Source organism: Athene cunicularia (genome assembly GCF_003259725.1).
Source record: "Athene cunicularia isolate RWA chromosome 14 unlocalized genomic scaffold, athCun1 chr14_part1, whole genome shotgun sequence".
Taxonomy (NCBI): Eukaryota; Metazoa; Chordata; class Aves; order Strigiformes; family Strigidae; genus Athene; species Athene cunicularia.
The window spans coordinates 12,688,656-12,703,229 of NW_020799118.1; the positions used below are offsets into that span (position 1 = coordinate 12,688,656).

The following is a 14,574-nucleotide window of genomic DNA, read 5'->3' on the forward strand; positions in this document are numbered from 1 at the left end:
CAAAGATTTAGTGGGGAACAAATTCACCAGCAGCGGCAACAAGCCACCGGGCATGGCAAGACCCACGGAAAGGCACAAAGAGCATCTTCTGCTGGGGATGACCCTTCTCTCGGTGAGAATACTTGGGCTTCTGGCATGCGGAGGAAACCTGAGGATTCCCAAAAGCCTGCATCGTGTTTTGACATCTGGGCAGCTGCAGACTGAGCGTGGCTCCCGTGCTCGCTTGTACCGTGTGTTCAGGCCAGGCAGCGAAGCAGAGCGAGAGACAGACAAAATACCATCCTCCAGGTCACTCTAGTAGTGTATTTATTGGAATATCTCACATGCAGGAACCAAAGTAGAGATGATTTCTGGAGCAAGTTAAACAATGGCAGATTAATACAGTTGTATTGTTTTTAACGTAAACACTTTCTATATGAATACAGCAACATTTTAGTGTTGGGTTTCTTTGCTTTTTGTGTATTTTGTTTCTCTTTACATAGTCAGTCTCTTTAAACAGTTATGTCCCCCTTCTCCCCCTACCCCATTCCCAAACAAAAAAATATCCAATATCTTCAGTAAATAAATATTATCCACTTTTATCTGGAAAGCCTACAGCTGTAATATACAGAGAAGCTATTACACAGGTTACATTTGTAGGGTTAATGATAGCTCATAGTAACATGTACAGAATGAGGGGCTCGTACTCATAAAAACACGGAGCAGGGTGGGAAGTTTGGTGTTGATTTGCCATGGCTAAAGAGAACCAGCACCGGGGCTCGGCGCCGCTCAAAAGCCAGCAGGCTCCCGGTGAAACACAACCTCGCCTCCCCCCGGGACGGAGCAGCTACCTGGGGCACGGCCCAGGGAGGCTGGGGCCAGCAGCATGGGGCTGGAGCAGGCAGGCACAGCCCGTTCCGGAGGCTGCAGTTTGGGAGGGACGAGGAGAAGGTGCTGCGTGGGCACCAGCAATGCCTCTGGGCGCCTGGCACAAGGGGATCGCTGCCTCCTCTCTGCTGGGCAGCTGAAGGGTTACCTCCAAGAAGGCTATAAATCCACTCACTGATTGCCTGCTTCATTATTTCCATAAAAATAACTGTCCTGAGCTGTTTTTTTCCAGGGTAGGCTCCGCAAGGCTTGCGGTTAGCATTTAGGAGGTAAACAATGACTGAGCTGGATGAGGCTGGCCTGGGGATGGAGATAGCACAAGCAGTTCCCACTCCAGGACTCCCAGCAGCCACAAGAGACCTGACAACTCATTGGATGAAAAAAAAAAGGCTGCTGAAAACGCTGCTGTGTTTGCTCTCCGGGTCCACATGTCCTGTCCTCATGGGTGAAAGCAGAACAACATTAGACAGGAGCAGGCAGCTTATGGAGGGGGACCATCACCCCTGCCCCAGGTCTGAAACCACCGCCCGGATCTGTTCTTCCACCACTGGAGGGAAACATCTCGCCACCACAGCCAGCTCTGCCAAGTCCTCCATTTCAAAGTGGAAACAGCCAATACACCCCATAAAATAAATTTTAAAAAAGCCGAACAAAGTCAAACGAACAGAACCCCCCACTAAAATCCTTCTTCAGCTTGGAGGTGTAAAAACAGCCCTGGAAATGGCAGAGCTGGTTTGCTCAGCACATCTCAGAGACGGAGGCTGTGATAATTGGAAGGGGAAAGGTATGTTGGAGGCTACATGGGAGTCCTGGTAAGGACCAGTTTCTGCATTTATGCTGTTCCCTTTAAGAGTCACCATGCTATGTTTTTATGAGCAATTCTCCTATGAGCCTTACCTACATACTAAACACCCTAAATATGTCTGTACAGCACATTGTTATCTATTACACCTGCCAAAGATGCAGCTGAAATCTACACATAATGATTAAAAAACCCAGAAGGATATATTTAAATAGAAACCATTCATTTCTTACATCTCAGCACATGAATAGTTAACAGAAGAGGTTAAAAAACACACTGGAAAGAAAATATATTGACAAAATAAATATTTTAACCTAGAATAGGGTATGATTAGAACTTACAGAGGACCCCAATAATAATTTAGTGTCATTGAGTGTCAAGCTGTGATTCCTAATATGCCTAGAAAGCGCTGGGATGTTATTTTTTATGGAAAGCGGATCAGGCTGCAGCTCCAGCCCTCTTCTCACAAGCATCGGAGCCACGTAAGTCCTCTGCCCACTTGCACAGAAGAAGAACTTAGAGTGAAAGCGAAGGAAGAATAAATCAAGAGGTTGGTCTTCTAAAGTGAAAAACCCCTTCCCTTTCCCTCAAACAGTTTCCACCGCTCAGGTTTGCTGCAGACCACAAGAGGATGGGGAAGATGAGAGATCCTGATACAGGACATTAGGGAAGCTCTACATTTGTTAAAGATTTGGGCTAAACCACCCGTTTTTCCGCACTCTCTGTCCCCTTCGGTGCTTCCAGCCACTGTGTGCTCAGCCTGCGAGAGCCAGGTCTGGTGGATTCAGGCTCTAACTTTTAACTCAGCGCAGGGCTGTGCTTTTATGAAACCCATCAAGGGGCCTGCCAAAATGCCATTTAGCCTTTGCCCCAGGCTGAGCACACACCTCCCGAGGAAGGCATCTCCCGAGAGCTGCTCTACTTCCAGCAAAGCCACTGCTTGTGCCAACAGCACCTGCCACCCCCTGCAAACAGGGCCTTTGCTTTCCAGCTGGTAACGCAGGGCGTCAGCAGGGACCACGCAGTGCCTGAGGTTACAAGCACAGAAGAGTCCCTTGAGTTTGTGCCAACACACGCTCCTTATCTCCCCTCAGCCGCAGCCTTCTTGTTTCATCTCTTCTCCTCCGCGGTCAGAGGGAGCAGCCACTGACAGCTCTGCAAGATCTTCCAGAAAGGGACCAGGTTCTCTCTAAAGCAACAACTTGGAAGTCCCAGGACAGGTTTAGCGTGACAGAAAGAAGGAGTGTTAACAGCACGCTTCCCACCCCCGCTTTTTGCTGAGGGGTGGGGGAAGAAAGGCCAGCAAATCCGCAGCAGTGGGACTCTGCAGGGGGGCTCGGTGACAGCAACGGTGCTATCCTTGCCACTCAGCATCATTTGACAAGGTCCCCATGCTGGAGCAATGCGATTATCTCCTCCGGCTTGGCAGGGAAGCTGGATTAACATGCTTAGAATCACCTGATGCGGCCATTTACAGGGTCAATGTGTTTCAAGGATTTAGAAGAGAAAATACACACTTAAAACGCCCACGGAGCTTTTTGCATTGACAGGAACACCAACAATTCATTCTGTGCTGGCAAGATTGCTCAGGCAATCACCAGACACTGTCTGAAATCAAATCAGTGTCACAACAGAAGTTTCCTCAGGTTTCTAGGAGCTGGTGGCCACATCTGATGTGTTGCAGCAAGGCAGGGTCTGGCAGGAGCTGGCAGCAGGGTGTCTGGCAGCCAAGATGTGAGCATCGGGCTCACCTTGTGTTAAACAGTGAGCGCAGAGAGCGGGAGCAGCAGTGCATTCATGCAGCTAAGGCAGACTGTCCTGGCACTTTCCATTAGCCACAGAGAAGATGAAATGGAGAGAAACCCTTTGCAGATCTACACAGAAGGGTTTCAGCTGGGGAGAGGGCCAGCAAGTGGGGAGAAGAGGCAGCTTGATCCCCAAGCTATCTCCATCTTTACGCTGATTTTCTTCATGCACTTGCAAGCCAAGTGACGTTCTGCAGAGCGCAGAGCTGACAGGGAGCAGTGAGCTACAGAGCAGTGATGAAGTGCCAAGTCAGTGCCGGGGGGGCAGCAGGACAGCCTTGCCTGGGCCCAGCTACATAGGCAGGGATCTGGGAAGAGGATGCAGGCAAGGCAGGACAGAGGAGAGGATGAGCAGGGACAGCACAGAGCGACATCTGACCTGGGACAGCCAGGAAATGCTGTGCTAAACACCACCTCCCTCCGAAGATTAATCTGACCCCTCTCAAAGACCATCGGTGCTGCAATTAGGCCATTTGGTAAAAGGTTTTGTGTGTCACAACCTACCAAAGTGTGGCATGCTCTAGAGAGTATGTTACGAGCTGAACTAACTGTGCTCAGATAAAAGCTTCTATCACTTTCACATCAACTGTTTATAGCCCAGCTTCTTGATCTAGAACAACTTCTGAGAGCACTTGACAAAGATCAGCATCCCAGGAAGCTCAGACATGCCAACTCAGAACAAAGTGGCTGGTTGCCCAAGACCTGAGCACCCTGAGGAAGAGGGGCTGGAGCTTTTCTGCCTGCATGGGCGTCCATCTGATAAAGTGCCTCTCTGTCAGGACAGGAGATTCTCCCTGCCATGCAGTGTTCAGCTCTTTGATCCCACCATCTTGTGCCGCTGGCTTTCTCCCAAGGAACACGCTGGGGGAAGCAGCGATGGCTGGAGCTGCCTGCTCCAGCTCTGCCTGTCAGCCCAGCGAGGCAGGCAGACATGCTGGAATCCCTTCTGGCAGCTCCAGGAAGAGCAGCACTCTCGGCCATGCCTCTGGCAAGCAAGGGGATATGCTTGTTTGCATAGACAGGAGAGAGACTGTAGCCCCGTAGGAGCTAGGTGTTAATAAAGGGGCAGAGGTATCAAAGGACACTCCAAAAATTGCAAATAACACAGCCACAATCATCCAACACTTTCTCAGGTCCAAACCTAGAAGGAAATGAGGAGTTTTACCTCCAGCATAGGCAGGCATGGCTAATCCCTCCGTGGTAACCGTCTCCCTCAGCATTTTCATACAAGCCTCTGTAAAGTTTGCCTCTCTTTCTCATACCTACCACCAAGAACCAGCATGTCTATCCTACCAGGCATGGCAGGGAATCCAGGAACCTCAGTTCACACCCAGTCCACAAGCAAGTCCCATCCATCTGCATGGATGTTATTTACAACAGCCGAGACAAATGCAGAGCTCTACAGTCACTGAGGAAGGAATCTAAGGTAAGGAAAAAATAACCTAGCTATTTTAAAAGGCAAACACACTAGAAAAAATCCTCATGTGAGAATGCTCTTCCAAAGAGCAAAATGCTTCATGCGCTAACATTACAGCATCCATTTAGCTCAGCGTTTTTCATTCTCGACAACTGCCAGACCTACTGGACATGGCCAACAGACTGCTTTCAAATTAGAGCAAGCCCAGATAAAACACAAGGAAAAAAATACCCTGTGAGATTTAGAATATGAAGCGCCACACAAAGTGGGGAAAAGCGACCACCATATGGTACTGGGAGATGTGTGAGTGGGAGAGTAAAGGATTTTAACTTGTGAAGCACATGTTGAAAGGGGAACAGTTGTTCCTTGCTGTCGAATCTGACACGAAAGCCAATACATTAACATTTTATCTAAAAATAAAGACACACTCCTCCTGAACATTCCAGCTCAGTCAATTACATGCTGATCGACAGAGCAGTCTACTTGGCAGGACCTGCCTACAGAAGAGGATGATCCCTACATAAAATGAAGGGCAAGGCTGCTCTCTCCCCTCTGGGCTTTTGTTTCAACACAGTGTGACGTACTCATGCATTCTAAAGGGGTTTTCAGCATCAAGAGCCAGTTTTGTGCAGCTGGGATAGGAAGGAGGGGATTAAGCGAGTGCTGGAGAATCGTGGTCTGGCAGGAATAGTGTTGGACTTAAATAGAAAGAGTCAGCTTGTGGGGGTGGGTTGATTGGGGAGGGGGGGAACAAGAAGCAATCTATGAAATCGGGGGGAAGGGGGGTCGTTGTTAACCAAGTACGGTGGGAGGACAAAGTGGCCATACAGCGACATTCGCCTGCAGAGAACGGGGGTGGGAAGGTGGCTAAGAGCAATCTTCACAGTGCAAAGAGGGCATCCTCCGAGCGCTCTTGCTTTTTCCTGCTGGAAGGATTTGTCGGAGGGGTGGGGGCTTCCAGGGGAGGGGACGGCAGATTGGGAACCATCTCCGCCGCTTTGGCTCGCTCTTCTAAAAATTTGTCAAACTCTGCAATGCAAAAAAAAGAAGGAAGACAGGTAAGAACTGGGGCTGTACGTTTAGCCTGGGGGACAGAGGTTAGCAGGGTCTGAAATTCCAGCGCCTGGCATCCCATCGGGCTGTGTTTGCAGGCACACATAATTGTACAGCCTGACTTCCTCAGGAAAGGGTACAGCCGCCCTTTCAGACACCCTAGCTCAGGCAGCAGAGGGAATCAAACACACGCCACGCCATCGGCTGTGACAGAAGCAGGAAAACATCATTCCAAAGGGCTGAGCAGTTTGGGGATGCATTTCTGCTGGCACAAACACAGTGCACAGCCAAGGAAGATGGCAGGAAAGCAGCCAGGAGGGCTCCTCACACCATAAGTATGAAGTTTTTGCTCTGAAATGCTCTCCTTCTGCCTTTCCAAGTGCAGAAGCATTTGCCGGGGCACATCAGGCTGGGAGAAGTCAGCATCTCAGCAGGGATCAAAGCAGATAACTCAGTCAGCGCACTAACCTGAGAACGGCTCATAGCCACAGGCATCTCTGCTTACCTTCACTGGTCACTCCTTCTTCCAGTTCATCTCCTTTCTGCAATTGGAACAAAAAGGCGTGTGAACACACAGGCAGCGTTTCATCTTCGCTACTATCTTCTATGTTTAATGCAACTGGACAGTTTCCACCACTTGTTTCCACATGCTAACTGTCTGAGCAGGGTGACCTGGGGAAATCACACGGCTCCCATGTCAGGAGGCCAGTGGTGACTGACATTTCACTGCGCTGCAGAGCAAGAGGATGAGCACTAGGGATGCTTCTGAAGATTGCTGGTGGGTAGCTAAACTTTCCCCACTGGACCTGAACAGCAGCCCAGCGCTGTTTTCACTTCAGACAGTAGGCCTGGTTAAAAACGGAGCTGTGTGAGTCATACAGACACTGTATACGATGCCATATTTTCTGCCACACGGTCCTTTAAAAAGTCAGGACTGCGGTTTGCATTGTGCCTTCAAATAAAATGCACTTTTAGCTGACAAAGGACACAGGCCACAAAATAGTTTGGGGCCAACATTCCTCCTGTGGGAGTTCATTTTAGATTTCATACAAAAGTATAGGAGCTTTCCTGGTGTCCATGCTGTACAAAGACAAGACTAGGGTGGGCTGGATGAAGGATACTGATGGGCAGTTAGTATCTGTCCATGAGCTACAAAGGCTGGGATGCCAGGGGGTCAGTGCATTTCTACCAGCTGCGTGCATTTCAACATGCGAATTTCCAACAGGGCTTTAATAAGGAAATTAAAAGTCCAAGGATGTGGCATCCTTGTCAATCTATCAGCATGTTTAAGATAGATGAGAATACTACTTGAAAACCTCATGTTGAATCCACTTTGAAAAAGAAAAGTATTTGTTCATGACCTGACTTCTCTGCTGGGAGAGTGGGAACATAGATTGGCCTCACAAAGGCTTTTAATGCCCAAGCATTAAAGCCACCTAACATCTACAAGCTTTCTACCACACAGAGGTTTCCAAAGGTACACACAGCAGCCACTGCTTGACATGCAGAGGCATTGTTTGTTCCAGTGTACCCCCAAAAAGGGTAAGGAAATAAATAACAATGAGCTAACCCAATCTGTAACTTCCTCAGCTGGGAAGCAGAAAACTGAAATGAACCATTAACAAAAAAAAAGGAGTAGGGAACCCAGAGCGAAAACCAAAAATCCAGTCCAAACTTTCTCAGAGGGCATCTTTAGGCTGCACCCACATACGGTCAGGCTGGGGACCCAGGTGCCTGGGGGAAAGGAAGCTGGGACAGTCACAGCCGCAGTGTGTGCGAACCCCAGGCTTGTTCAGGCACTTAATGGCACTTCTCTGCTTTGCTCTTTTTGAGCAAGACTATCTAGGGGATGACAGATACACACGGCTACCTCGGTATCTCTCCGTAAGATCTCTTCTGCTAAATTAATTTAAATGCCACAGACAAAAGTTGATTGTTTAAGCAAAGTAGACATGGTACATTCACTGTACTTCTTTAACAAAACGAGGCCAGTTTGTAATTAAATTTGAAAATGACTGCCTGTACCGAGGCCTGAAAAAAACTACCTGCAGCTGAAAACCAATGACATTTCAAAGACAGCCAGTCAGTCTGCCAAACTTCAACACCGAAACCCAGAATCTGCTTAAGCACTTCAGGCAGCTTTGGAGAGCAGCAGCATTTTCTTCCTTTCAGTACAGTCAGCTCCTCTGGTGCTGGAGCAGAGGGCTGACGTGCCGGAGCGTGCCTGCAGCACTGCTGCCAGAGCCGGGGAGCGGAGCCCAAACCCCGTAGCTCCCAGCTAGGAGCTGAGCAGGCAATAGCAAGGGGCTGGGGGGAGATTTAAGGAGTAGGGAGTTATCTAGGGACAATATCTGAAGCTGGAAGAATGGAAGGAGGCGATCCTCAGGGCTACGGTGACCACAAGGAAACAGTTCAGTTCAGTAAAACCATGTTTAAAAGAACCGTCTGAAATGCAACCCACCACCCATCCCCAAAATGCACTTGGTTAATTTGAGTCAGATGCTTACACTAAAAAAAAAAGACAGGAATAAATGCGTACTAGCTGTACCACTGCTTAAACCAAATGTGTATTGGTACAGCAAAACAAACTCCAGAAAGAAGAAAAAGCTACTTTTAGTTCTGCCTTTTGTTTGTTTGTTTAATAATTACCAGACAATAATCATTTAGGAGAAACTGAAAGTTATAAACATTGAAGAGAGACTGTTATAAATTCTTAGTACTATTATGAAACATGTCAAGATTGCTTGCCAATTTAACAAAGACGTCTCGATTTGAAAGGAAACTAAGCCCTGATCCAGCATCTCTTAAAAGCATTCCTCAACATAAGCATGTACTTAGATCCTGCCACAGCTAATGCAGCCTTAAACGTGTGCTTTAAGTCTGGTGGGGAACACAGGTACCATCAGCACATGTTTAAATGCTTTCCTATACAAGGACCAGAAACACACAATTTCTGGAACGCATGCTTCTATTCTGTGATGTTAACATGGAGAAGTGAAAATAAAACAACTTGGAAAAAACCATTTTGATTGAATTGCTGAGCACGACTATCTCCTCTTGCTTAGATATTCCCTTTGAAGGGAAATAAGCTGTATGATTTGGAAGTTTCACTGCCTCCGTTACGAGAAGTACAAGTAACTCAGCAATGCATTGGAAGTCATCTGTACAAGTGCTATTGCCCATGTGAAAAATGAAAATATAAAGAGTCTCACCAAGTCGGTACTGAGCCACTCCTCAATGTCATCCATGACAGAGGACTGTGCAACAGGGATCTAGGGAGTGCAGCGAGAGAACAGCAAGGCAGGCAAAAACCAAAACACATCCACAATCATGGCCACAGAGCGATGGAAAACGCCAGAAATAAGATTAAAAACAAAACAAAAACAAAGATGTAAGATGTGCTGGAAAAAAAAAGGCAACAAAATATAAATGGCATTTCAAATAAAGAAACACTTGGAAAGGAAATTATGAACAACAAGGCTAAAAAAAAAAACAAGAGAAAGATTATGGGGAATGACGTGACTTGATGCCAGTGTAAGATGGGTAACTTCTCGACCACATATTAAAACCATCAAAATGCACTGATGATTCTAATCTTGATCGTGAAAAGTTTTTAAGGGTAGAATACTGGATATCAGTTAGGTTTTGAAGTGTTAAATTTACACTTTTTCTTTTTTAAAATGGTTATTAGCCACAGTGAAGGGTTAGCAAAAAAGAGGGGCTCAAAGTCTTCAGGCAACTCTCCTATGAAAACAATTTGATTTTCTCCACAGGTGGAGGCAGTCAGAGCCCAGGGTACACAGTCATGTTTCCTTCCAGATCCTCCACCCACCACAGCACTGAGCCTTGGCACACCAGTTTAAAGTGAAACAGTCCTGCTCCCTGTCCCCACTCCTCTGCCAAAGGTGACCCTCTCGCAGCAGAACCCAACGTGTGCCAGTGCAAAGTGCAGAGACTCAAAGGTGAGGAGGAGGAGGAAGGGACAGCAGCACTCACGGCGGGCAGAGGAGGAGAGCACAGCATGCTCTCCTCTCAGCTCCTGCTCCAGCATGGGCAACACCTTGCAGTGCTGCAGCGAGGCTCACCGGAGCTTGCCTGTCTGGCCTCTGTGTATGGTTTCACAAAAAGGCATGGAAGGTTTGCCTCTCCCCCTGTGATAAAACCGCTCACATTACGCTGCGTGATTGCGACAGGCAGTGCAGAGCAGCACACCGAGTGCTGAAGTGCAGCTGTTTCTCAAAGTGCTACAGGCAACTGGGTCAGCGAAGGGAAATTACTGCATGTTAGCAGTAGAATTTCCTGACTTAACTGCACTGCTTAAATACAACAGAGGGCTGCAGAAGTAAACAGGAAAACACCACAATAGATCTCGTAAAGACAACCTGAAAAACACTTGGAAAGTAATGATGCGAGACACACAGGGAACCTCAGAGCACGGTAGCTGAGCTGTGGGAATGGTGGGCAAGAGACCTCCCAGTGCTGGAGAGGCTCTTCTAGGAAGAGAAGGTGTCAGGGGTTGCCCACAGCTTTGCCTGAAACCTCTCATGGGAAGAAGAGCTGCAAGAGACTCGGCAGATGAATTCACTGGGAGATGTAGTTTTCTCAGGGACTTCTAGCAGAGGAGGACAGACAGATGCTGAATTACAGAGGAAGCAGCACAGGCTGATGCTGTTTAGCAGAGCTCCTCAAGAATTTTTTCTTCTAATCAAGTAGCCCTTTGTACCGAGGAGGTCAGTTAAGCCCTTGCTTGAGGTGGGTTAGTTGTGTCAAAGGACTGGAAATCCAGGGCTCCACCCAAAGCATCTCCCACCAAGAGCAGCAGCGAGAAGACAGCTTGGCCCCAACTCTGCTGGACAAAGTGCGTGTGACAGATCCAAGAAGGGTCAGAGGTGCAAGTCGTCAGTTTGCTTTCAGCTAATACATGAAGATCCCAAACGGGAAGTAAGTTCCTGCAGTTTCCTTTGGAATGGTCCAGATTTAGGTAATTGCCCCTTTTTCATTTGCAATGGAGGGCTGAATCATGCACGTGTGTGCTGAAGCTGCTGCAAGCTGGCGCAGATGGCCATTTACCAGAGGAGGGCTCTGCAGACATCCTCCAACGTGCTCCTTCCCAAGGACAAGCTGCATCTTGTAGAGCTGGCTTGTTAGTTTAACAGCTTTGGAAAATACTGGCTTCAGAGATACAAGGCAATGAATTTATTCAGCCTACAGCAACCTAAAACCTACTGCAGAAGTTTCACTGCTGTCTCTCTCCTGTACGGCTTAACAGGGCACACAATAAGTAATGCTTTGGAAGGTGTAGCCTTCAGAGCTCTTGGCTACCCTGCAGCTCAGAAAGGTACTTGCATTTCGTTAAGGATAAGGGAATGTGTATGGAGAGGAGGAGGGAAACAGCAGGGTTTTTTTTTTTTCTTTTCTGTGAATAAAATAAAAGCAGCTGTTCTAAAAAGCGTAGTGGTATTGTGGTCCCTGTATTAGGAGGATCAGCAGTTCAAATCTTGGTTATCCTGAAAACATGACAGATGACTGAGCACGTAATGGATTCCTGAGAATCGCAGGACTCTTGAGTTTGCAGGAGTCCTCAAAGAACAGCTCAGCAGTATAGGAGTTCTGTGCTGCTATGTTTTGTAAGATTTAAAGGAAAAAAAAAAAAAAAGAGGGAAGAAAGGAATTCTACTTTCAGACAGACGTACTTTATATAACAAACAAACAAAGACCTCAGAAGTGCAAGAACACTTCTATAAGAAGCAGAGAGAGCTCTAAGATAAACATTTGAGCATGTCAGCTGTTTGCTATTCAGCACTGACCTTTTAAAAAGCTTCCCCCATCTTCCAGCACACTTAGAGAAGAGCCAAGGGTCTGTGTCTACTGCTCCTTCCATGCTCAAACTTCCAATTTACTTTCTTCAGACTCTGAGCCCCATTTTCCCCCATAAAACATGGGTTAAATGTATCAGGTTTCATTTGTTCAAGAATAAAGACGGGGGGAAACTCTCAAGAGTAACAGGAAGTTTTAAAATACGTGAACTGTAACATTGTACCATTTATCTTTAATTTGAAGCTGGCCACACGCAGAAGTTCACTTTTTGCCAGTCACTTGTGTATTTGGCAAGTCTTCCCCTTTCAGAAGCCCTAAACTGAAAAACGTGCAGGGGAGTTTTGTTAAAACTAATCCCCTAAAACACAACAGAAGCAATGTAAAAATAAATTAGCTAGTTTACACATTAAAAAAGACAACAGTTTCTGGGAACAAAAAGCAGTGGCAGCCGCAGACTACATGGAAATGGCTCCAGAATGGGATACCGTCTTGTTAATACTTTGATTATGCAAACATACACGGTCTAGTGAAGCTCTCAGTCTTGGCAAGACAGCTCCCTAGATAGTCAGTGTTGGCTGCAAGAGCTGTTTTTATAGCGATATTGTGATTTCTTTTTTAAAGATCTATACCCAAAGTAAATGGAAATTAAGTCACAAAATATTTTTGGGTACTTTAAGTAACTGGCTTTAATTAAAAGTTGGGCTCATTGTTCAAATTCCTTTTTCATTTAGTCTTTGGAAAATACTACAAATGGGATCATCCCAACAGTCCTGAAAGGGAAATGGAAAAGGAGGGCTGGGAGAACACAAGCGAGGGTTTGATCCCACAAAACCCACAGGAACCTGGAATTCCAGCTCATACTGATCTAACTTAGACTGTGTTGGTGTTCTCACTAGCAATCAAAAGCCAAAGAGTATTGCCAATATATTTCCTCAGAAGTCATAAAAATCCAATATTCTACCCTTAAAAAGACAGTTTAAGGTTATTATTATCACATTTTATTTCTATTAAAAATGATCCCACTGGAAAAGAAGCAGGTATGAAATGACAATTCAGGTCTCTAGGTGAGCTCATTAATGTTCTTAAAATGTTTAACAAGGTTCATGCTAATTGTTGCTAGACTACTGCCTTGTAGTAGTTAATTCCACTTCTTTCTAGATGTTTAATAAAGCTGACACCAATACTTGGTTAGCTGCTATTCACTCCCCCCGTTAGTTAGTGATAGTAAGGAAAGGTCTGTCACTCCTACGGTAGCACAACGAGAGCACTAAGATGCACACTAGCAGTCCACTCCAGCTTAGAAATACAGTCTTACCATCTATTTAAAGCTCTTGTGATCTTGAAATAGCTGCCTGGACGCAATATTAGAACACGTTTGACTTTACATGTAAGGCTTGATTTAGCTACTTGATTACTTGTAACTGTGTTTACACAGCTCCTAGATGGGGAAGGCAAGAGCTCAGGTGCAGCAGGTTCCCCAAGACAGCCTGTTGTGCCCATACACCAACCAGCCAATCTGGATCTGAAAGGCATGTCCAGACGGCAAAAGCCTTCCTTCACGTGGGGTATATCATATTGCCCTTGTAGAGTGCTCCATGAAATGCTATAGCTGGACAAGTAATGAAACCCACGTGGTCTTCAGAACAAGTGGACACACCTGCTTGCCTTCAAAAGGGAGAGGAGTCCTACCACACAGGAGACAGGAGATCTTCGCCCGTTTATTTCTCACGTTGTGCACAATTCAAGCACTTCAGTCTCCAAGAAGATGACGTATTTCAACAGTCTCATGTTATCCAAGTCATTTCCCCATCCTAGATCCTATCTCTCTACTGAAGGCATACATGGCAGCATCCCACTTTGTTACTAATTAACTACATCTCAGCAAAGGTTTCATTTAATCTTTATTTGTGTATCTTTACTAAAGAGAGGAATCTCCTCTCCAGACAGGTGTGCTGCTGCTGGTCAAGATGCAATGCTGAAAGCTGTTCCTATCACTTTATGTGAATTCTGGTTCAGTTTCATTCTTCCCCTACCACTGTTCCAAATAACGTCTGTCCTGACATAGTGTCTTAAGCAACACCCGATTCTCCCTTTGTAACAAATATCCATTTGGCATCTGAGTGGGGTGACAGATCATTCTAACAAATTAATATATTCATGAGAAGGGAACTGGAATTACCTGCACTAAAATGTGGTGCTAAAGCCTGTGCTCAAGAGCTGTTGATACAGACGCCCTGTATGACACCTGCGTGGCCTAACTTGCAAAAACCCAGAGCTTACATTGCAAACAGTCTGGTACAGGAACAGCTCAGCCAGCACCTCTAAGTCATGTCTGAACCAGGAACATTTCCTGCAGGTATCTTTTTGTCTATGTTAGATTTGTAGGCATAGCTAGAATAGATAATGGTGTGGTTTGTGTCTCCATGGTTCTGGCACCACCTTGCCAGAGGAACTGAGCTGTAGATTAAGCTAAAACAGAAACAACACTGCCAAATTTACTGGGAGAGTATACAAGGGAGCCCTGAATGAGCCTCCCTCTGCAAAGGTGAAACAGGATGGACAGAAATGGAGTGTGAAGAACTCAACCCTATGCTTAAATGTATCTCAGTTTGGAAAGAACAACGTCATGTCACGAGGGATGTGAGCACCTCTCTGGCAGGTGGAGAACACCCTTTCACTGGTCTCAGTGTTGTACAGATAATGGCAATGGCAGCTCACCACTCTTTCCTGCCTCATCTCATACTACAAAAAGTTACCAAAGAATGTGCACATCAAGTTCATACCTGGGCTGCTAGTTATTCCATTGGTATTGC

At 46.3% G+C, this 14,574-nt stretch overlaps 1 protein-coding gene across 3 annotated transcripts in view; it reads right to left on the reverse strand.

The window, feature by feature from the left end:
• Positions 1-275: 275 nt before the first annotated feature.
• The window catches only part of TOM1L2 (target of myb1 like 2 membrane trafficking protein), a 58,457-nt gene continuing 44,158 nt past the window's right edge, over positions 276-14,574 (reverse strand). For 2 of the 3 annotated variants that reach the window (XM_026858684.1, XM_026858683.1), the window contains 3 exons: positions 9,157-9,216; positions 6,450-6,486; positions 276-5,920 (listed from right to left, as the gene is read on the reverse strand). In XM_026858684.1, coding sequence (XP_026714485.1) covers positions 5,772-5,920; positions 6,450-6,486; positions 9,157-9,216 — 246 coding nt within the window. In that variant the 3' untranslated portion in view covers positions 276-5,771. The remainder of the gene's footprint in view (positions 5,921-6,449; positions 6,487-9,156; positions 9,217-14,574) is intronic. The other variant, XM_026858685.1, reaches the window with a different exon arrangement.